This window comes from Pholcus phalangioides, unplaced genomic scaffold (genome assembly GCF_987345545.1).
Source record: "Pholcus phalangioides strain wild (caught in Gottingen) unplaced genomic scaffold, Ppha-v1.0 ptg000027l_1, whole genome shotgun sequence".
NCBI classification, from domain to species: Eukaryota; Metazoa; Arthropoda; class Arachnida; order Araneae; family Pholcidae; genus Pholcus; species Pholcus phalangioides.
This window is the reverse complement of record NW_028301617.1, coordinates 252635-275360: the sequence shown is the minus strand read 5'-3', so window position 1 is coordinate 275360 and position 22726 is coordinate 252635. Positions and strand designations below refer to the sequence as shown.

The window sequence follows — 22726 nt, the reverse complement described above, 5'->3', positions numbered from 1 at the left end:
TGCTCCATTTGCAACTGAAGATATCTGCCTCGATTTCATTCACGCAGCTGAAGATGCCTGCTTTCACTCAGGTGCACATTTAGAGGGGTGTGTTCCTATTGCACCTCACACACAAAAGCCAGATCAGTCCCTAAAATAATAGGTGATTTAACAAACTCAAGCCCCTCTTGACACATTGTCCTGAATCCGTGCCTGATCCGTATAGGAAATGTAATAGCGGTTAAACCAAATCACTGAAATACAGCGTTGAAGGACACCAAAAAAACAATCGGCAAGTTTCATGGCAATTATTGATCCTGTTTCATTAACTTACTGGTACAGTTTCTCTGTTCGATTCATACAGCAACATGGCAGGAGTGATGATTGTCTTAATCGAACAGTGTTCCTGATAGACGAGATGATTTCCGACACCAAGTTAAATCCAAGTTCTACTGTAGGCTTAATGCAGATACTGTTGTTGCTTAATATTAGAACGTCTTCTGATCCCAAGCAATATGCCATTACTTCGAACATCTTTCCCTCTTACAAACTTCAAATGAGTATAGACTAAAATTTTATTGAATAGTGATCATACATGCTCAACCCATGGCCCCATGAGCCAAATGCCAATTTTGAAGAAATGAACAAAAAGCAGCACATCTGCAGATAATTTAAATGACCCACGGCACATTTAGATAATTTAAGTGACCTGTGGCACAGTTTCAGAGCACTCAAGCTGCCCACAATGCAGTTCATCACCACTCAAGTTACCCATGGCACATTCTCATATTACTTTAGCATCCCTTACCTGGTTAAAAATTCTGCGCCTACACATTTACATGCCTACTCTCGAAAATTTCACCCAAATTACACTTATGTGAGATTCTCTCTGCACTCCCCAGGCTGTACCAAAGTGGGCTCATGCATTATGACAGAATTAATGCACTCAAATGACACACAGGCGAACCAGGGCACGGCCTCAGGAGCCAGAAGAGGTAGGGACATCACCAAAATGACATCTGGTTGAAATTTTAAAAAATTTGCTTCATAGGGGACCTTAGAAAAATCATTTTCCTCAGGAGTCCAAGATACTATAAGGCAGCCCTGGATACAGTTCCAGATCATTTAACCCAATCAACTCATATGGTGTGCGTTCACGCTATCTTGGAAGTTGCATAAATGTATACAACTTTATACATAGCCTGTGACGTTCACGTCAACAGAATCAAAGGGCCAGATACAAAAGGGCACGAGCATCATATCATATGAGTTGATTGGGTGAAATCTGAATGCAGTGCTTACACATAGAATATTTAAATCAGTTGATTGGGTTAAGCTGGCCGCTACACATTTCTAGATCACTTGAGTGGCCTGCGACACATTTTCAACCCAGCGAAATGGCCCCGCACTTTCCTAAAGGCTGCGCACCGTAGTGTTAAATGCATATTCTGGAAGACTCCCGAATTTCTACTCTATCACCCGGATTCCCGAAAAATTCTTATATCTCCCGAATTTAGCCAGTGATTGTAAAAAATCCCTATATTGGAGAAAAAATTATTCCCAAGAATTTACCTGAAAAAACTACTGCCTGCTCCGTAAGCGTTGTGTCACCATTTCGACAAATCACAAAAAAAAAATTCATTTTTGGAGAGAAAACGCAAAATTAACCAATCACCAAGCGTCAATCCAGCCTTTTGAAATCCAAAATTGACAAGATCGCATGTTCTGGTTTATATGTGTCCCGTTTCGGGCCCGATTGAGATTTTTTGGTTTGCGAGATGATTTTTGAGAGGTGTGATCCAAGGACTTTAACCTACCAGTTGACCATGATTGGCGATGGCTTGCACAGTGTCACGGTTTTTGTAACAGAAAAATATCCCTAAAATTTCCTTTTTACTAATGAAAAATCCCTAAAATGTTTTAAAAGATCCCTTTTACATTTATTTTTGTAAGGAATTTGGATCCGCATGAAAACCTCCCGAATTCTCATTCTCCAAAGTTGGCAGCTATGTAAATGATGGTGTATTCAAAATTCTGATCTCATTTACCAAGGGTGAAACGAACATAAAACTATAGAGAATCGCTGGTTGCCTTTGACATCCAGTCAGAGGCAAATGAATGTGACACACATCACAAACATTGAAATAAAATAAGTCTTTTAATACTTCACATATCCTAAATCGACTTCAAATGTCCGGGGGGGGGGGGGAAATAAAGAATCCACATGAGAAAAAAAATTACAACTCTTATTACAAAAACACAAAGAGCAAAAAAAATTCTTTTCGTTCTTTTTTTCCATACGACAAGTGAAAAGAAAGACATCGATGACATCACATCTAATGAGAAGAACCGTTACCTGAGGAAAAGGGAGAAAAAAAATACACGATCAGCTTAGTTTTCAGATTCTTACATGTGTGATATTTCATAATGTCACGTTCATTTTAAAACATTTTCCACATACGTCTACAATCAAACCTCTTCTTTCTAAAATAAAACTATTTCTCGAAAAACTCGACATAATCCCGGATCCCCCCCCCCCCCGTTTTGTCCTGTCGAAAACGGATGTTATATTGGGACGGTCGCTATATCAAAAGTAAAACATATATGATAGTCATTCTACGAAAATATTTGGGACTTATAATAACAATTATTGTAATGGAATGGTTGCTATAAACTAGTGTTTCCCAAAGTGGGTGATGGAATGGTCCGGGGGGGGGGGGGGACGATAAAAGCTATGTACTTAACATAGAATCTTATGGGGGTTCACTTGAGTCGGGGGGGGGGGCAATGAGAGAAAATCTCTGATGGCTGGGGTGGTGGAACAAACAGTTTGGTAAACTATGCTATAAACCACTGGGGTTGTTACAACGAGCATCTATTGTATCTAGAAATATTTAAAATCCTTGCATTAACTGTATTAAATCAATGCATTTTCACCTTTTTCTTTCAAACTCCATTCTATATATCTCGCTATGGGCAATTTACTACCGATTGAGTAGTACCAGAAGTGTGAGTGTGTGTCACAGTCTGAGTGAGGGTATAGTATTGTCTGACTTTCAGTGCTGCCATCTATATTTCAGAAGTGAAGCGTAATGATCGACTATTTGTACCGTTTATAGGACTGTTTCTCTCTGTGGAGAGACTTTAACGGGGACATGGGCTCAAATTTACACCTCGAAGTTGGGAACCACAGAAAAATAACTTCAGCCAACCACTACTGTGGCGACTATGGGGTTTGAACCCGGGTTACAAATGATGCGAGTCCCTCACTATGGCCACTTGACCACCACAGCATAATCGCCTCTGTCTCAAAGTAATTTTAGAAAACTCTTGACCTCTCAAAGGACAAACTTCGATAGTAAAAAAAACAGAACTCACAGAAATTCCTTTTCTTTCCTGCGGATCTGCCATTTTTATCAGAGGTGAAAGAAACTGATAAGAAAAAAACGGATTCCACATTTTATAACCCACTGCGTTGATATGGATCTTGTCAATCATAGGTGGATTCTATGATTGACTGGGGGAGGTGGTGATACGTGCCATGTGGATGGCTTGTTCGACATGGCAAGAGAGAAAACTCAGCCAACACATAATTCAAAATTGCCTCAAGAAAACTGGGTTTGGAACCAGTCATCTCAATGATGGACAAGATCCGGTGGTTCACTCAAATTTCAACGATTCCATGAACAATGCCAGGGTTCCCACTCAAAAAAAAGTAGGAAAAAGGTGGGACTAAAAAGCAGGAGACAGGGGAGGGTGAACCCCCCCCCCCCCCCCCCCCCCGAAACACCATCATAATCACAGCAGCATAAAAAAAATCCTTAAAAAATTTTTTTCCCCATAGCACCTACGCTTTCGAAAACCTATAAGACTGACTGACTCAAGCCAAAGCAAAATGACAGAAATGACTTGGTAACAAAAACAATTTTTGGCCAAAACTGTGTACTACACAACCACAGATAATACTGGACCGGAAATCGGTCTGGTGACAACTGGACCTAAACCGGAAATTGCAGGGGTTAGCATTGCTAGGTCACTTGAATTTTTTTAAGAGAGGAAAAAATAACTCAAAAAACAGTCGATAGGTGGGGCTGACACACACAAGTCAAAGAAAAGTGTATAGATCTGGTCATCCAATGTCAGAACTGAAAGACGCGATCGGCCGAGAGGTGTCATGTATACATCCGGCCCTGCTGCACTCTGCCGTTGCTGGATTTGTGACTGGCCTGCATTGTGTTATACCCTGTGTGGTGGTGCTCATGTGGACACATACTGCATTAATAAACTATTTGGAGGCATTCTGTTCGTTACTTGCGTACGTCGACACCACCTATCGGCTGTTTCTTTTAAAGTCATTTTCTCCCGTCTTAAAAAGATTCCAGTGACCTAACAATGTTAACACTGCAAACCATTTTTTATTTTGGTTCTTTTTCCGGTTTTTATGAATTTTTGAAGTTTCTACAGACTTTTTACCCACCCTGTATTATATTCTTTTTTTTGGAGTCTTCTACATTCTACAGTCCAGTCTGTCAACTCTCTTCGACAATGCACAGCAAATTATTGAAGGAATGTAAATTTTTTTAAGGATGACACTCTTCCGAGACCACTTCAAAAAGCACAGTGAAAAAATTTGTAAATTATAGTCAGATGTAAAGAAGTCTAGGTGAACAGGGTGATTTTACTGCGTTGTCCATTCTTTTTTCTTTCAATAGGATTTTCTCACATTTTACTGTTCAATGCCAATGCAATTGTTTTTGACAAATACAGCACTCTCATTTCTAGCTTTTCACCAAGTATATATTGTAAATATTGTTTACACCTCTCTCTCTCTCTTCATGCTTTGAAAATACAGAAGACAACTGAATGCTATTGGATAGCACGACAATCACCGAACGTAGAATAGGCCTATGTATTCAACTGCTTTGTTATACAAACTGTTGTTTCACCTACACACAAAATGTGGCGCATAATTTTGAACGATGAATGCTAATTGATGTCCAAAATCATGAAGTAATAAATGCAAAATTATTTTTCCAGACAGAAGTTTTTAAATGGTCCACATACACCCCCAAATAACCTTAAAAACAATACAATTTCTGGTTTGGCAGAATCATTAATTGCAATCTACAACATTTGTAATATTTGACAATATATCGATGACTCCCTCTTCAATTAAAATCAATTACACAAATTTTGTTGATAGGATTTGGTAGGAAAAGTAGGACAAAACCAACAAAAGTAGGACATGTCGGAAAAGTAGGATGAGTGGGAGCCCTGCAATGCTGAAGATGAAATTTCGGAAACTTACTAAAAAACACTTAAATCTCGAAATTTCATTTCCGATTTTGTGGAAACGAACAGTTCACTACGAACTTGCAGCACCTTAACAGTATCGAAATTGTTCAATTGGTTTATGGAAAATTCACCACCATGCAATTCAGCGCCAAGAAAATTCCTTGACCAACACCAATGTCACCTACAACAGCTCAACAGGCGTCAGTGAGTGAGAAATGACCAAGTGAGTGAATCAATAAATGATATAGTAATTGGTGAGTGGAGTGACAGTAGTTAGTATAGGTAAGTGAGCAAACTAGTGAGCAAGTGCATGACCCAGTGCGTGTGACAGAGAGACAGACACAACTGCGATCCTTTAAAGGTTTTTAGATCTAGAACGCATCTTGTAGGAACATAACTTTCGGTGCAATTTTTAAACTTCCAGAGCATTTCTGTCCGCAGCGGCATACATAATATGGATGTCTGCCTTTTTCAGGATTTATGAAACCAGTCATCCCTTCTGTAATGCATGATGGAAAAGACGTTAAGTGGCAAAACCAGTGCTTAATAAACTGCTAGATGGCAATGTAGTTGCTTGTGTTACGACTGTGCACTGTACGATGAAAATTGTTTGTTTAGATGTGCACAAAATTTCTAAGGAGTGGTTGAACACAAGTTCTGAATCACTGCATATTTAAAAATATTATGGCCAAAGCCTGAAATTAGCCAGTTCGCGAAACGGATTAATTTTGTTGTAAATTGATCCAGCCAATTTCAAAATTTTGGGCTTCAGCCAGCCACTTCGGGTACTGGCTGGTGGTCCCTAGCCCGAATCATGACTTTTCAAACTTTGACAGTCATCAGTAGTATTTATTTTCTCGTTACATGATCATAATCTAATACATCTAATACAACTGCTATATACAGAGTACATAGCAAATGGAGGGTGGGGGGGGGGGGGGATGTATGACATTTTACTGGCGAACCAGTTATTTTAGAGATATACTTCCAATTTAGAAAAAGTAAATAAAATGCTATACCCCCTCCCCCCATTTGCTATGCACCCTGTATAGCTATGTATCAGATGGTGACGAAAAAAAAAAAGGATTTGGCACCTATACTGGACCATCTTACATCAGCACATCCAACTTTTGCTAGGGATCACCAGCCACTTTGCGAATCAGCCAACCGAAGTCTGGGAAATCACTAGTCATTTCTGAAAACCAGACATTAGCCAAGACTCTTAGCCGATCGGCAGCACTTCAGACTTTGGCAATAACACTTATGAACTATTACTGATTTGAGAAACAATATTTTTTTCACACAAGGTACACTTAAGTTATTAAGATGATCGCTAATCACAGGGAAAAGCCTTGAATATTTTACCTGCGATGAAAAAATTCAGTGCAGTTGAATTGTTAAGAGGTAAAATTTAATAACAATTTCTTGAAAATCAAATTCATGGAGAATAGAATATAAATGGCAAATTTATATTCTGGCTAGAGAAGGGCAACCTTATGATAACTAGGATTTGAATCCAATAGTGTGTACTGAGTGGTTGGTTGGTTCTAACACCACTCGGTTGTCCACAGAGAAAGAAAGTACCAACAACAATTTTAACTACTACTTAAACCATGAATGCATCTCTCATTAACATTCCTTGGAGGAAGTATGGAATTTTTAACAAATTGGTGCATGCTGAAATGTGTTGTGTGTGTATATACAGGGTAAACAGTTAAGTTCCTAGGCTGCATTTGGGTCTAGGTCAATTCGTCGTGCTCAACTTGTCGCGGGACAATTCATCGCAGTCAATTTGTAGCAGCGTCAATTCATCATGCTACAAACTCGTCGCGGTACGAATTTGTCGCAGGCTCATTTCGTCGCGGTACAAATTTGTCGCAGGCTTATTTTGTCGCAGTACAAATTTGTCGCGGTACAAATTAGTCGCAGGCTCATTTCGTCGCGGTACAAATTTGTCGTAGGCTTATTTCATCGTGGTACAAATTTGTCGCAGGCTCATTTCGTCGCAGTACAAATTTGTCGCAGGCTCATTTCGTCGTGGTACAAATTTGTCGCAAGCTCATTTCATCTCGACAAATTTGAATTGCTTTAAAATGCATATGTTTGTTGTGATCTTATAAATATGGTAGGTGCTTTAGGCATAAAAAATGGAACTAATTTTTTTTTCTCATTTATTGGAAATGTTCCCCCTTCCCATCTGTTTTAATTTTTAACAAATGAAGGAAAGTATTCATTGAAGTCATTAAATTTTTAAAATTTAATTTTTACCATATAAGCCGCATCTCTGTCGGGATTTCCATTTCTCGCAGTGAGGGATGTTGAAGAGCTCACCCAAATAAAAAATTGAGATCAAATAAATTTTTAAATTTTAATTTCCACCGTATAGGCCGCATTTCCCACTTTTTGTCGGGATTTGAGTCCTTGAGTACGGGTTTGAGTCCCTTATAAACGGAATGAATGGCGATTTTCAGCCCCCCCCCCCCCCACCTCCTCAATGTTTCCTTCATGTCGGCACCTTTGACTGGCCAAGCATGCCAGAAGTGTTTGGAACTTGTGGGTTCTTGTCTTGATCTTGAAGTAGGAAATTTTGATTTCTGAATCATTTCTCTGGGTGCTCATACCCATTCCATAAAGTACCCTGGGCACCAACAGCATGTCTGTCTCTGACACCACTGCAAATGTCAATCGATTTTTGATTTTTTTTCAACTCTAAAGTAACAACTCTCGAGTGAAAAGAATGAAATCAGACTTTTAATTAGATCATTATTCTTCATGTACATGACACTCGAAATTAAAATTACAATATCAATTACATTTAAAAATTTAACTGCATATAAAAGTTTAATTATATTTGGAAATTCGGTTATAAAAATTTGAAATGTTAAATAATTGATTTTTGCTGTGATAAAATTTCAATATCATGTGGAAAAATTTTGGTTTGTATGATATTCCCCAAATTACAGTGAGCCCATCTTTAACGGTAAATTTCTATCTGCCCCATTATAGTATCTCCATAAGAACCTGAAATATTTAATTAATTAATAATTCAATTAAATTAATATTTAATTTTCACCGTATAAGCCGCACTTCCCGCTTTTGTTGGGATTTCTCACAGCGAAGGGAGTTGGGCGCAGATCAAGGATGGAAATGTACAGTGCTTATGAATGACAATTCGATGAAGTTTTCATAATGCCCACAGGATGAGCACTGACAAAGGCAATGTAATCACCAATAAGAAAGATGACTATGGGTCAGTCGCATAGATACAATATAACCATTAATCTTATGTTTATAATCAGTCGCATATCTTTGGGTGGCTTGTTTGAATATTTTCACATAGTTTTCATTAGCGTCTAAGCTTTTGATACAAGGCTGGTGTGCTTGGTCTACGGCTCCAGTCAACGATTAGTAAAAATTTCTTCTTACAATACAAGTGAATTAACATTAACAGACAATGTAAGATTATTATATTCAGAGGTATATTTCCTAGGTGGGGAGGGGGTATGCGGGCTTTATCCCAAGATGACAAGTTCAAGTGAAAGGGCGTGACCAAAATTAAGTAATTGGTGATCAAGAACATGAATTAGAAAGGAAGAAGGAAGGCAAGGTTTGAATAGCCCACAGGTGGGAAAACTATAAATCCGCCTCTGATTATAGCCTACATTTATCAGGATAATTTTAATTTTAAAAACAATTCGTATCGTACATATAAACACTCCACAATATCTAAACCTTTATTTATTTTCAGTGCTTTGAGTATCATTTTATTTACACTTATATACGTGAATATCGCAGTAAAAACCCGATGATGATTTATAGAATAATACGTGATGGTATTTTGAACTACCATAATTTTTTTCTTTTGTTTTAAAGATACGTAGAAGATTTCAATTATTGCAATTTAAATTGAATTCAAACAATTTAATTTTAAAAAGTACTACATTATTTGTCACCCGTATAATCTGTATCTCTCTTTAAGATACAACAAAAAACTCAAATAAAGAAAATTAATAATAGTCTAATTCATTTTGAATTGCATTAAAAGTTTTTATAATTTTGGAACATGAATTATGGGGGAAAAACTTTTAAACACACACGTAAACCAACATATCATTTCCACGTTCGGTTTTGCAATATTCGATGTTTATGCCAACAGAAATATGTAGACCGAGCACACCAACCTTGTACCAACAGCTTAGATGCTAATGAAAACTATGTGAAAATATTCAAACAAGCCACCCAAAGATATGCGACTGATTATAAACATAAGATTAATGGTTATATTATATCTATGCGAGTGACCCATAGTCATCTTTTTTATTGGTGATTACATTGCCTTTGTCGGTGCTGATCCTGTAGGCAATTATGAAAACTTCATCGAATCGTCATTCCTAAAAAGCACTGTACATTTCTACCCTTGATCTGCGCCCAACTCCCTTCGCTGTGAAAAATCCCAACAAAAGCAGGAAGTGCGGCTTATACGGTGAAAATTAAATATTAATTTAATTGAATTATTAATTAATTAAATATTTCAGGTTCTTATGGAGATACTATAATGGGGCAGATAGAAATTTACCGTTAAAGATAGGCTCACTGTAATTTGGGGAATATCATACAAACCGAAATTTTTCCACCTGATATTGAAATTTTATCACAGAAAAAATCAATTATTTAACATTTCAAATTTTTATAACCGAATTTTCAAATATAGTTAAACTTTTATATGCAGTTAAATTTTTAAATGTAATTGATATTGTAATTTTAATTTCGATGACCTTTCTGCATTGACAAAAATTAATTATTTTCAGTTAACTGCGTGTACACTTTTGTTCATGTTTTTATTTCACGTGTAAGACAAAAACCTACATACAAGCTCGCATGGAACATGTACAGTGAAGAATCGGCGGTTCGACGAATCGGAAAGCTTGTACAGCTATAAATTGGAGCTGCGACGAATTTGTACCGCGACGAATTGACACTATGACAAATTTGTATTGCAACGAATTGACACTGTGACAAATTTGTATTGCGACGAATTGACACTGCAACAAATTTGAATCGCGACGAATTGACACTGCAACAAATTTGTATCGCGACGAATTGACACTGCAACAAATTTGTATCGCGACGAATTGACACTGCAACGAATTTGTACCGCGACGAATTGACACTGCAACGAATTTGTACCGCGACGAATTGACACTGCTACAAATTTGTATCACGACGAATTGACACTGCAACAAATTTGTATCGCGACGAATTGGAGCTGCGACAAATTTTTACCGCGACGAATTGATACTGCGACAAACTTGTACCGCGACGAATTTGTACCGCGACAAATTGAGGTGCGACGAGTTGAGCGCGACAAGTTGAGTGCGACAAATTGACCGGCTACGGCTGCATTTTACTCACAAACTGTTGATCCTAGAGGCATACTTCCAATTAGGAAAAAGTATTTAAACTTTCACTTCTCTAATATGGAAGACAGAGGTGCCATCACCACTAAAACATGAAACAGGCAAAACTCTGGCATCATAAATATGTCAAGGCCGTTACAGGATGAATGGTCAAGTCAGTTGCACGCACTTTTATACAAATACAAAATGAAAAACCACAACAGGCAAAAGTATTTTATGTAGATTTCTGGTACAGCATTCATATTGCAAGGAGTTCTATAATTATTAAAATAAAAATGTTTAATGATTATTTAGGGTTAATTCTAGGTAGTTGTGTTGCAGGGAGTTTTTCCTCCAACAGGGTTGTAAATGCATCAAATAGCTTATCTCCTAATATTGTGAATTCCCCAAAGAAAGACACTTTCAAGAGGAAATATAAGATGGATATGAGTAATCGAGAAGATATCCATATCTAAAGAATGACAACGGGCAGATATTTTAGCTGTTTAGTTACTTTTCCTGTCATATTATTTTTGTGTAGCTGTATTTAGGCCTACGGACAACCATAATTTTATGGACGGTTTTCTATAATATAGTAATATTTATTTTTTTATTTTTTGCAGCCACCTTGTTGGACAGTTTGCCTGTTGTGGTTTTTCATTTTGTATTTGTATAAAGTGCGGCCAACTGACTTGACCATTCATCCTATAATGGCCTTGACATATTTATGATGCCAGAGTTTTGCCTGTTTCACATTTTAGAGATGATAGATGATGGCATCTGTCTTCCATATTAGAAGTGAAAGTGGCAAATACAAGTATCGTGTTGAATGTCTGCCTGTTTTTTTTTCCAAATGAAACCAACTCACATCGGCTTTCTTGTAATTTTAACTAGAGTAGTGTACCTTGCTTTAAACAATTAATTGGTTCAATGAAATAACCATGTAAGGCGAAATCGCATAGCAAGGTTAAATTTATTATGAATGAGAGAATTTTATTCAGAAGGATAATAAAAAGATAACTCAATGTCCTCGCAGAAAAAAAAAAGGGTATGAGTGTGTGAAGTAGACCAATTATTTAGAGTTAAGGCAGCCATACACATAACTGCAAACATGCAAGTTTAGTGTTTTTGCACAAGTGTGCACAATTTCCCTTTCGACACTACATGGTACAAGTATGCTTGCAGAAGAACCAGTTTGTGCTTGGAATATGTCAAGATGGACGATGATGCACTCACTTTGGCGACTTTTATACTTGTGTATGGGAAGAAAAACACCATTTACAATACCAGAAAACTGGTAGAAGTTTATACAAACTACCTGTAAGTGGTCAATCATCAGTTTCATGTGTACAAGCATGCATAATCAAAATACATTAAATCTTCAAGATACTTATACAATCAAAATGTTTGCGCAAAATTCTCTTACAGATGCTTAGGCATGCTTGTACCAAAGGACTGAAAGTGCACGTTTGTCGAGCTTGCAGTTACATGTTATTTTCTACTTACAGTGAAACCTTGTTACAAGGATACTTCATACAACAATAAATCCCGCTACAATGATAATATTTTTTCAAGTCTTATTTGGAAATGTCTGTACTCTAATGTTATGCTACTTCTCCATTAATGATAACCCTTTTACAACAATTTTTTTTGTTGGTCAGCAGAGTATTGCTATAGCAAGGTTTCACTGTATTTTATTGCATGACAAGTTTACATGATAAACTCAGAGTTTTAGCAATTTTTAAGCAATTGTTGGCAGCTTTACTTACCTTTAACAACTTTTTTTTTTAAATCTATATTTGGCAACTTTTATTTACCTTCAAAAAAAATTTTTTGTGATAATTAGTGATTTCCTGATTGAAGATCCCAATTTCCCCTGTAATTTTATGCAGGAAATATGGTTAGCTTTTTACTAGTGTACTTTTCTACCAGAACCCCTTGGCAGGCTGCATTCGGTCCACAGGATGAAGGTTTGATCATTTTTGTCGCACCACATAGATTTTCTGCACATAAGGGCTAATTAGGTCGGGAACTACAATTTATTGCCAGCTCTGAATGGCAGCGTTGCACTTTTTTTTTTATACTCACAGAGGAGTTAGCACACCAAACACTCAGTGTGGGACTACCTAGTAGCAACCTTTTTTCTATGGTCATATTGCCACCGTATCTGCTGTACCTCCATGTCAGGGTGGAAGATGTGTATTCCTGGTGTAAAGCATGGGATGACTGCATACTTCCCCCCCCCCCACCCATAAAAATGATACTGTTGATTCAGAAAATACCGACCAGAACTTACCTAAGAATGAAAGGGAACAAACTCCTGGGTTTTCTCAAGAATTTCTGCCTGCACAGCAAATTTTTTCCCCTAAAAAAAAGATTGATTGAAATGCATACACACAACTTGTTTCAAGGGAAAAAAAGTCAAGCTTCGATTCTTTACCCTGAGACATTATCACAAAATTTCAAGTATCTATTAATATCAACTGCACACATTTCAAGAGATTCATTCATATACAGTGTTACCTCAACCTACAAGATTAATATGTTTCTGAAAGTTACTTGCATCATGAAAATCCCATTACTTCGTTCCACACCCCCTAAATACAAAAAAGAATTGAGTTAACATTGTACAGCATATTTTGTTACTATGCAGAATAAAAAGTTAGCTTCATTTACAACACAGATATAGCGCATATAAGAGGCTGAAAACAGTGTCAGCTTTGATTTATTTGAAGATTCTGAGCTTCCGTAAGTGAAATGTAAGCTTATTACTATTCTTTCTTTGTATGTTTTCATGCTTTATTAGTTGAAAACCCACTTTGTGGATTGGTGTATTTTCAGTACATACTACTAAAAGTTCAAAAAGTTCAGTGACTTATTTTAGTACAGAAGAATGAATACAGATAAACCTGTTTATTTGGTGTTCCCTAAAAGTACAGGGTAGTTCCCTACCATGTACGATTATAGATTTTTTGTCATCGTTCATACAAAGATATAAATGCAGATCGCAAGCCTCCTTTTGTCACATCCTTTAGTGTCTTCGTCGCTGCACTTCTTCAGAGCCTAAGAATCGTTGCCTCTTAAGCAAATTCTTCATCAGAAGGAAAAGGGGGAAAAAAAAGTCACATGGGGCAAGATTGTGAGAAATAAGCTGATTTTAGAAGTATTTGGAAAATTATGTTTTGACACCAGGAGGAACCCATGAGCCGGCGCATTGCCATGATGGGGCACCCACGACTTGACTTTCCAAAGAATCATGCAGACGACAGTCCCTCCTGGTGTCACAGATTGCCTATCAAAACATCACATTCTGATACTTCTACAACCAGCTTATTCCACCTGATCTTGCCCCATGTGACTTTTCTACCTGTATTCAATCTTCTGTAATAAAATAAGTCTCAGAACTTTTTGAACGAAATATTTATTTTAATTGTAAGTTGGATTACTCCCAAGAGCAATCTCTCACTAGTAGGTCGAGGTAGCACTGTGTGTATAAATTGCTATTAGAAGAAGACAAATGATAAATAGAATAATGAAAAATCAAAATTGTGGGGAAAAAACTTTTTAAGGACCAATTAGTACTGGAGCTACTCACATGTGCATTCAGAATGTAGTACAGTTCAGCAATAAATAGGAATAAATAAAACAAATTATAAAATAATACAGATTAGGAAAAATACAAAAATTAATACGGGGGGGTGGGGGGGGACAGAGAGAAAGATTGATTGTGTGAAGTCTCGACTGCTGTGATTTGTGTGAATATGTATTCAAATTTGGATTTTCTTCATATCAATTAATTGAGTTAATTGTAACGACACTGAAAATAACCAACAAAATGGTGTTTGGCATTTAAGACCCTGTGGAATCTTCTAATGCTTATTAAGAATAATCTGAGAGATAGACCAGTTCCCAACAATCATTTCACAGATAATGGCTAACAAGAAACTGTAAATCCTTGAGAATTATGCTTCAGACCACGTGACATGAAAGGAAGAAAGTTGACAGGAAAATAGATAGATAGAACCGCTCACAACCCCGGACTGATGCAAAGCACCTTACTTCCGTTAAGAAGAGAAAATAGAGAGGAAAATAGTTTTCATCTCATACCTTTCATCTGGCCAATCACAAGCACATATGTGAGATTTTTTTCCTTTTTGGTAGCGCTGGAATCGTGCTCTTCTTGTTTATAATTATTATTTGTCATACTGCAAGGCATCAGATGTTCACACACATAACGAGCAGGGTTTTTTATAAGTAAATTTTGTATATATATAGTTAAATACACATATTTAAACATGAATTTCATCATTCGTGATGGTATTCCAATATAATAATTTGGCAAAATTACATCAATGTACCTTGATTCTTGAAAAAAATATGGAATTGTAATTATGTTTGCTTCCCTGTGGCTTTGATTATTCTTATAGATATGGTCAGTTAAAATGATTTGGTTTTCTGAAATGAATGTTATTACACAATCATTAATTGTGATTGATCGAAGCTAACAGTTTCGAGAATTTAACGACTTGTGTCTCATCTCATTCATATTTTCCTTCCAACAAAACACTTATAAATGTTACACAAACATCTGCAGCAGTTTTAAAACTTTTTTTTTTTTTCATGTGAGTAAATTTTAATGTGAATTTAAGACTGAGTTTGATAAATTGTAAAATGCTAACGAATTCCTTATTTGGAGAGCAAAAATGTGTCAATTGCTCGTTTTTTTTGAAAGAGAAATATTTTCATTTCATTAAACGAACACTAATGTGTTTTTGTTATTGTACATGTATTATGCTAGATCAGGGGGTTCTCAAACTGTGTGCAGCGGCAGCCTTGATAAAGTTTTTTTGAAGAGACTCTTTGCTAAACTGTTCTGGGGAGCCGGAGATAAGAATTAGGGAAAGGGATGTCACGGGAGGAAGATGTTTTGAGAACCCTTGTGTTAAATTTTTTAAATAAATTTTTTCAAAAATGCAATGCCATCGGGAGTGTAAAAAAAACAGTAATCCAAACCTCATTGAGTGATTCTCCCCACTCGTTTTCGCTCCATATTTACAGGGAAAGACTCCCCTTTTCTTCCTATACATTGCCAAAATATACAATGCAAATAAGGAGTGTCTCTCGGATAATTCTTAGCATTACAAGATGCCAGATCTTCTGGTTTTTTATTTTACCAACTATACACAATCTGGGCATATAGGCAATTTACTACAACTGCACCTCTGGAAAGATTTCAGTATCTGACTGAATTATTATGGTACCAAACTGTGCATTTAGGAAGGATTTACACAAGACCAGTTCATAAATATGGGCAGCAACAATATGCTCAAACTGTTAGGTATACACCAATGAGAAACATTGCATGAATATTATTCAAAGGTTTTAATAAAAAAATAATGTACAACAAATTTCAATAAAATCTAAATATCTAATTGATAATTAAGAATCAATGAAAGTATTGAACTCACCATCTCAAAAACATTGCTGAATTCAGTCAACTCAGAATGTGATGAAAATATTGCTTTGAACTGGCGCTTTTGACATGGATCTAGGCTGATATCGACTGCCGACCAAGTAGCACTGAGGTTCTCTGTTCGTAAACAGGTCTGTATGGCAATGAAATGTTCGCACAGGACTTCATCTGTGTCTGCCGTAACCAATATTCGATAACCATAGACTCTATCATCGAACAACACCTGCAGATTGCCGGAACCCAAATCCTGCAGTGAAGAAAACATGCATTTGAAGCATGATTTGATTGCATTTTTCAAACCTCAAATAAATTAACACAATCATCGAAATTGACAAAAATATTAGCAGTGAAAATTCTTTCAAATGAGCCTACTTTGAATTCTTTGGTGATATCATCATACACAGCGAAAAAGACTTTCTTGTCAAACACGATATCGTCATCATCGTCGTCATCATCATCTTCATAATCATCATCTTCTGGGTCATAGGTCTCGCCACTTGTTTCTTCAACAGGCGCTTCTGCAGCAGCAGCATCGTCCTCTTCCGATGCATAAGCTTGAGAATTTGATGTGTCTTTCGTGGGAGTTTCAAAATTTACAGCTGATGATACAACTGCGATGAAATATATATATATTAATTTCAAATAAAACTTGTTGCGGTGAAACTAGTTGTACACAGTGAAAATTCAATTAGTTGGATAAAAAAAATTCCCTTACTATTGTTTCATTGCTATAAAATTATAATGAAATAAACTCATGCTACCATAAGCAAGCATAGCTTGATCACATTTAAATAACACATTCAAGCATATTCACCTGAATCATCTTTGACAGTTTGAGAGTTATGTAACCTGATAGTTTCCTTGCAATTCTCAAACACTTTCTTGAATTCAGCTAATGTCTCCTTCATCTGAAATAATAATTGCATTTGAATAAGATACACAATGAAATGAATGACACAAATGAGACAATAAAATAATAAAACAAAAGAGAACATTAACACTATTTCATCAACAGACGTAAGTATTCTAAATTGTATTGAGAGTCGTCATAATCCCAGCCAATAAATTTTGATACAATCCACAATGCATAACAGCACACAATACAGATTTTAGAACTAGGAAACCTATGCAGCCATACAAAGCTCCAGTTTGGGCCAATTAGAGCTTCAGGTGTTTCTTTCTATATACAGTCTGCATAGCTAACTCCTCGGACAAGTTACAGGCAGAACCGTTGATCCAAGCAGTAGTAGTAGTAGTAGCCACTTTGACAAAAATGCGAACAGGATGTACGAAACAGGATGTACAGGTAGACATCCGACCATCAATCATTAGCATTGTAGCATTTTGCTAAAGCTTCCCCCCATTTTCGCTTCTTTGCTAAAGGAATTTTTTTTATCTAGCTTAAACCCTGGATCCAAGAGGCATACTTCCTATTAGAAGAAGTATCCAAATATCATGTGGACCTCAAATACGTCATTCATATTGTAAGGAGTTGAATAATATTTTTTTTTTTTTTATGAACACTCCATGCTAAAACCATTAAAAAGTCATTGCCGCGTCTCTCCTGAGGCCACAAAAACAAAAGCAATTCCCCATTTCTGAATGCGGTATTTGCTAAGATAATCAAATTTTTAAAAATTTGGGGGAACAGTTTAAATGAGAGGAAAAAAAGAATTTGTTAGTTTATGCTGTTTTCCTCACCCTCAATTTTTCGAATTACAATATATCTCAGCAAATATTACACTTATAAATGTAGAATTTCTTTGTTGGCCCCAGGAGAGACCAACAATTATTCATTTATTGTTTTTTGTTGATTGAAAATAGTCTTTCACACTTTGGGGTGGGGGGGGGGGAAAGGTGACTTTCTACTGTTTTGAACTTGAAAACTTGATCCGCGGGGGCCTACAAAAATTTAATAAATGTGTGTAATATCTGAAATTTGTGGGTGAGAGAATGGTTTAGTAAGCTCAATCAAAATTTTTCCGTGAAAATATAAAGGTTTCCTAATTTTAGGCAATTGCACAACACATTTGCAAATAACAAATACACTGCTGGCCACCGTAAATGCAACACCCTGAAGGAAGCATGCAAATAATATGAAATTTACAACATGCATTAGCGGAGGTGAGATATGCAAATGATTAGAACTTCAGCGCAGACGCACATCGCGCGCGCCTGTGGCGCCACTTCAAAGCGTTATTTAAGGCTTGGAGATTTCGACGATTTGAAGTACGGCAATTGTGTTTTTCTTGTGGTTTTTTCAAAAAAAACGATCAATTATGCCTCGTAGAAAACAGCGATCATCTTTTGATCAAGTATCCGAGTTCGACAGAGGAAGGATAGTGGCCTACCGAGATTGTGGGTTATCTTTCAGGGAAATTGGTAGTCGTGTTGGACGAAACCAAACAACTGTAATGCGGATATGTGATTGTTGGATGCAGGAGGGTACGACGGACCAACGTGTTCGATCGCATCCACCTAAGTGCACCACTTCACGTGATGACAGGCGTATTGTGCGTATGGCAGTGACGGATCGCTCAGCCACATCACGAACCATAGCACAGCACATTCAGTCTGTACCGCATCATCCAGTGTCTGCGCGTAACATTCGACGGCGTTTACAGCAGAGTGGTCTGTCTGCAAGACGTCCATTGCTTCGTCTACCCTTGACGCAGAACCACAGAAGTCTCCGCCGCCAATGGTGCGATGAAAGAAGAATGTGGACGGCACAATGGAATGAAATTGTCTTTACTGACGAGTCACGCTTCTGTCTGCAACACCACGATGGTCGGATTCGAGTCTGGAGACACCGTGGAGAGAGGATGCTGAACAGCTGCGTTATGTACCGCCACACTGGTCCTGCACCGGGTATTATGGTATGGGGCGGTATTGGATATCACTCTCGCACTCCTCTAGTACGCATTGCCGGTACTTTAAAAAGCCAGCGCTACATCTCCGAGGTGTTGGAGCCAGTTGTCCTTCCTTACCTTCAGGGCTTGCCCACAGCCATATTTCAACAGGATAATGCGCGACCACACGTGGCACGCATTGTCCAAAGGTTCTTCGTCAATTGCCATATTGAATTGCTTCCCTGGCCAGCTCGCTCTCCGGATCTTTCGCCGATAGAAAACATGTGGTCCATGGTTGCTCAACGATTGACCCACATTACATCCCCAGCTGCCACACCAGATCAACTTTGGCAACGCGTGGAAGCTGCTTGGTCTGTTGTACCCCAAGAACACATCCAAAGTCTCTTTGAATCAATGCCGAGGCGTGTGGCAGCGGTGATCTCCAACAATGGCGGCTACTCTAGCTACTGATTTTGACAGGAACCACACTTCACAGAAGTCTATAAATTTAATCATTTGATGCTTGGTCAACATGTTATCTACAAAATAAATATTGTTGCGATATCTCTTGTCTTTCTTGGTGTTGCAATTTGGGTGGCCAGCAGTGTACTTAAATCCCCCCCCCCAAATTCAAGATTTGGAAAATTTCATTAAAAAATAAAAAGGTAAATTTTTATTTGTTAATTTATGAATAATTGAATTAGAAGCGTTTACCTACACATAGGGAAATAAATAAAATTTAAAAATTGTGAGAGTAAGCTGAACCTTGCTAACTTGACATCCACTTAAGCCGACATGTTTATCGATACCCTTGGGGTGTCAAGTTATCGAGGTCCCACTTTACAAACACACAATGCATATGACATTACTTTATGACTTCACACTGACCTTGAAACGAATTGCAAACTTAGAATTATCTGGACGATCTTCAGAAAAATCTACTGCGCCCCAACAAAGAGCAGTATCACTTGTGTTCAACGGATTGAGCTCGATGTTCGGTGTCACCGCATGATTGCAGGCGACTTTATATACTTGTTCTCGCCGCATCACCAACCTGTACTGACCTGAAATGATACTAATATTTTAATACGAACATTGCACCCTAACATATACAGTCTGTCCAAAACTTTGAGATAATTTTTGTTCCTGCCATTGACTGATGCTGAATAGTAAATAACTGTACAAGAAGAGAAAGAACAAAAAAAAGACCACATGCAGGCAAATGATAAATTCAAGTTTTTTTTTCCATTTATTATTTGCCTGCATTACATTGTCTTTTATGTTCTTTCTTTGCTAGTCTTGGGCGGAGTTAATGGTTTCAATTGGGATATTGAATTAATGGCGTAGTTAACACATTGTTCACCAGTCTCGAGTTAACTTGCGTTTCACACTCATATGTAGCCAATGTGATGTGTGAGTGAGCTTTTCCTTTAAAACCTGGTCTCAGCAATATACCAATTGAAACCATTAACTCTGCCCAAGACTAGCAAAGAAAGATCATAAAAGACAATGTAATGCAGGCAAATAATAAATGAAAAAAAAAGAACTTGAATTTATTATTTGCCTGCAATGTGGTCTTTTTCGTTCTTTCTCTTCTTGTATAGTTATTTACTATTCAACATCAGACAACCGTTGTGCAGGTGAAGACAAAATAGGGTAAATACACATGATGTTGCTACGAGAGTCTTAATTAAGTCGGGTTGTTGAAGAGAAATTGAACATCAGTATAGACATAAGCGAATATAGGCTCTTTGAACGGGAAAGGGGAAAAAACAGGGTATGTATAGTGAAGGGGGAATTGTCCACATTCATCTGTGTTATCAATAAAAAAATTTTGTATAAGGGTGGGGGGGGGGGAGCTGTATCTGCCTATGAGCTTGGAGTCTGTTTTTATTCTATCGTAAAAGTTGTAATAGATTCCCATGAAGATGGCATCAAACAGGAGATTAGTTTCTGCCAAATTACAGTGTACACTCCTCTTCGACTGTGAAGATTTTTTTTATAGGAAATACATTACTGTCATCCAACAACCTTCATTTTCACAATAGATCTTTACCGATAAACTTTCCTTCATTCCCAAAAATGCAAATGACCTTAAAAATGAATTCACTGATGATATATAGCAGGGTTCAACAAATCCCAGGTGCCTGATCACTATTGCGACTAAAAAAATTGGCATTGGCACCCAAAATTAAACACGCGTGATGATTAAATTAGACTACGAGAACACAAAATTTTTTGGAAGTTATATCAGTAACCTATGGCATTTTAGATGCACTTAATCCCAAAAAAGACCTAAAAAAAATCACATTTTACCAGGTTTTCTTGAATAAAATTTATACTTGGCTCCTGGAAAATTTAGTTGCCACCTAAATTTTTTTTTTTTTTTGATTTGTTAAGGCCCAATATAAACGACATTGAAACAAAATGTTATGGTGGTTCAAAACAACATTACAAAAACAGACTATTCTGATGAAATCACGTGGATGTTCCAACACTAGAAAGACTGACTGGGTCTGTGTGGACCAGTGCACTCTTTCTGCTCCCATATCTCAAGTAAAAAGGAACTAAAAGCTTAATTTTTTTTTTTTACTTTTTCTGTGAATTATCATGTTCTTACTGTATACCAAAGCTTTCTCATTATCTTCCTTAACAATGGTGAAACAAACCGATATACCTAAAAATAGATTGACTCATCCATATATTTCAGAATGCATTCATCATTTGATACTAGCATTGTTACAAATGATTTCTGTAAGATCAAAATCCTTAGACAGTCTTTGTTGGTCATCAAACACACAGTGTAATAGTAATAGTTACTAGTAAGACTTTTTTACTTTCATTCTCAGATGTTGGTCAGCAGGTATCTAAGCTTCTGTTATCAAGTATTTTTGTCATTTTGTTGGATTTGTTTTTTCTGCAAAGTAGAGATATATCCATTTTTTTTATGACCACTGCAGAAATGGCAAGATGATGCAGATTCACCGAAAAGGAAAATGTTCAGAAGTTGGCAGAGATTGCGTGCGAAAAACCCAGAAGCAGGGGTGCTGATAATAATTCAGAGGAGAATGAAACTGCCTCAGGCAAAACATTTGTGAAGTAAGCAATAGTATTGATGATGGATGTGCAAATAAGAATGAAATTATACATCTAACGAGGCCTCAGCTGAAGCAAAATGGAATGCTGCTGGAAACAATAAACGGAAACCACATTGAAGCCACCAATGAAAACAACTTAGACCTACACCCAAACATCAGCTGATTTTGAGGTCGCTTGCATAGACAGAATGCTTTAACAACTAAATAATACATTAATATATAAATTCTTTACTCTTAATTCTTTTGTGTTACAACTATTCTGTCTTTAAAAATATTATACCAGGTTTTAAAATATTGAAAAGTTCCAAAAACTTCTGGAAAAGGCTACGAGGGTCACACAGACCCTTCCCATCTTTCTAAGTATAGTCCCCTCGATTCATCTTTTTTTGGTGTTGAAACATTTATAGAGAAGGGAGAAGTTTAATCTTTAATGGTAAACATTATCATATACAAGCAATATTTCATTTTTCATTAGGCAGTATGGGAACTTTTTGAACAGGGTGTGTGTACAATCAACATACTTTAAGGTGTCTCTTAACATTAGAGCCGATTTCAAGAAAAAAGCATGATAAAATCAACTGTTTCAAGTAACCTCCCAGACACGACAGAAAAAAAAAAAAAAAATTATAAAGTTAG

At 37.0% G+C, this 22726-nt stretch overlaps 1 protein-coding gene across 3 annotated transcripts in view; it reads right to left on the bottom strand.

Annotated features, from left to right (window-relative positions):
- Window positions 1–2118: 2118 nt before the first annotated feature.
- Window positions 2119–22726, bottom strand: part of LOC149067993 (E3 SUMO-protein ligase RanBP2-like) — an 86962-nt gene continuing 66354 nt past the window's right edge. Inside the window, exons 29-35 of one of the 3 annotated variants that reach the window (XM_089251703.1) lie at window positions 19881–20056; window positions 16958–17051; window positions 16516–16754; window positions 16139–16390; window positions 12967–13035; window positions 6592–6639; window positions 2249–2335 (exon numbers count right to left, since the gene is read on the bottom strand). In XM_089251703.1, coding sequence (XP_089107829.1) covers window positions 12967–13035; window positions 16139–16390; window positions 16516–16754; window positions 16958–17051; window positions 19881–20056 — 830 coding nt within the window. In that variant the 3' untranslated portion in view covers window positions 2249–2335; window positions 6592–6639. Of the gene's footprint in view, window positions 2336–6591; window positions 6640–12966; window positions 13036–13203; window positions 13268–16138; window positions 16391–16515; window positions 16755–16957; window positions 17052–19880; window positions 20057–22726 lie in introns of those variants that run through there. The other 2 variants (XM_089251702.1, XM_089251704.1) reach the window with 2 other exon arrangements.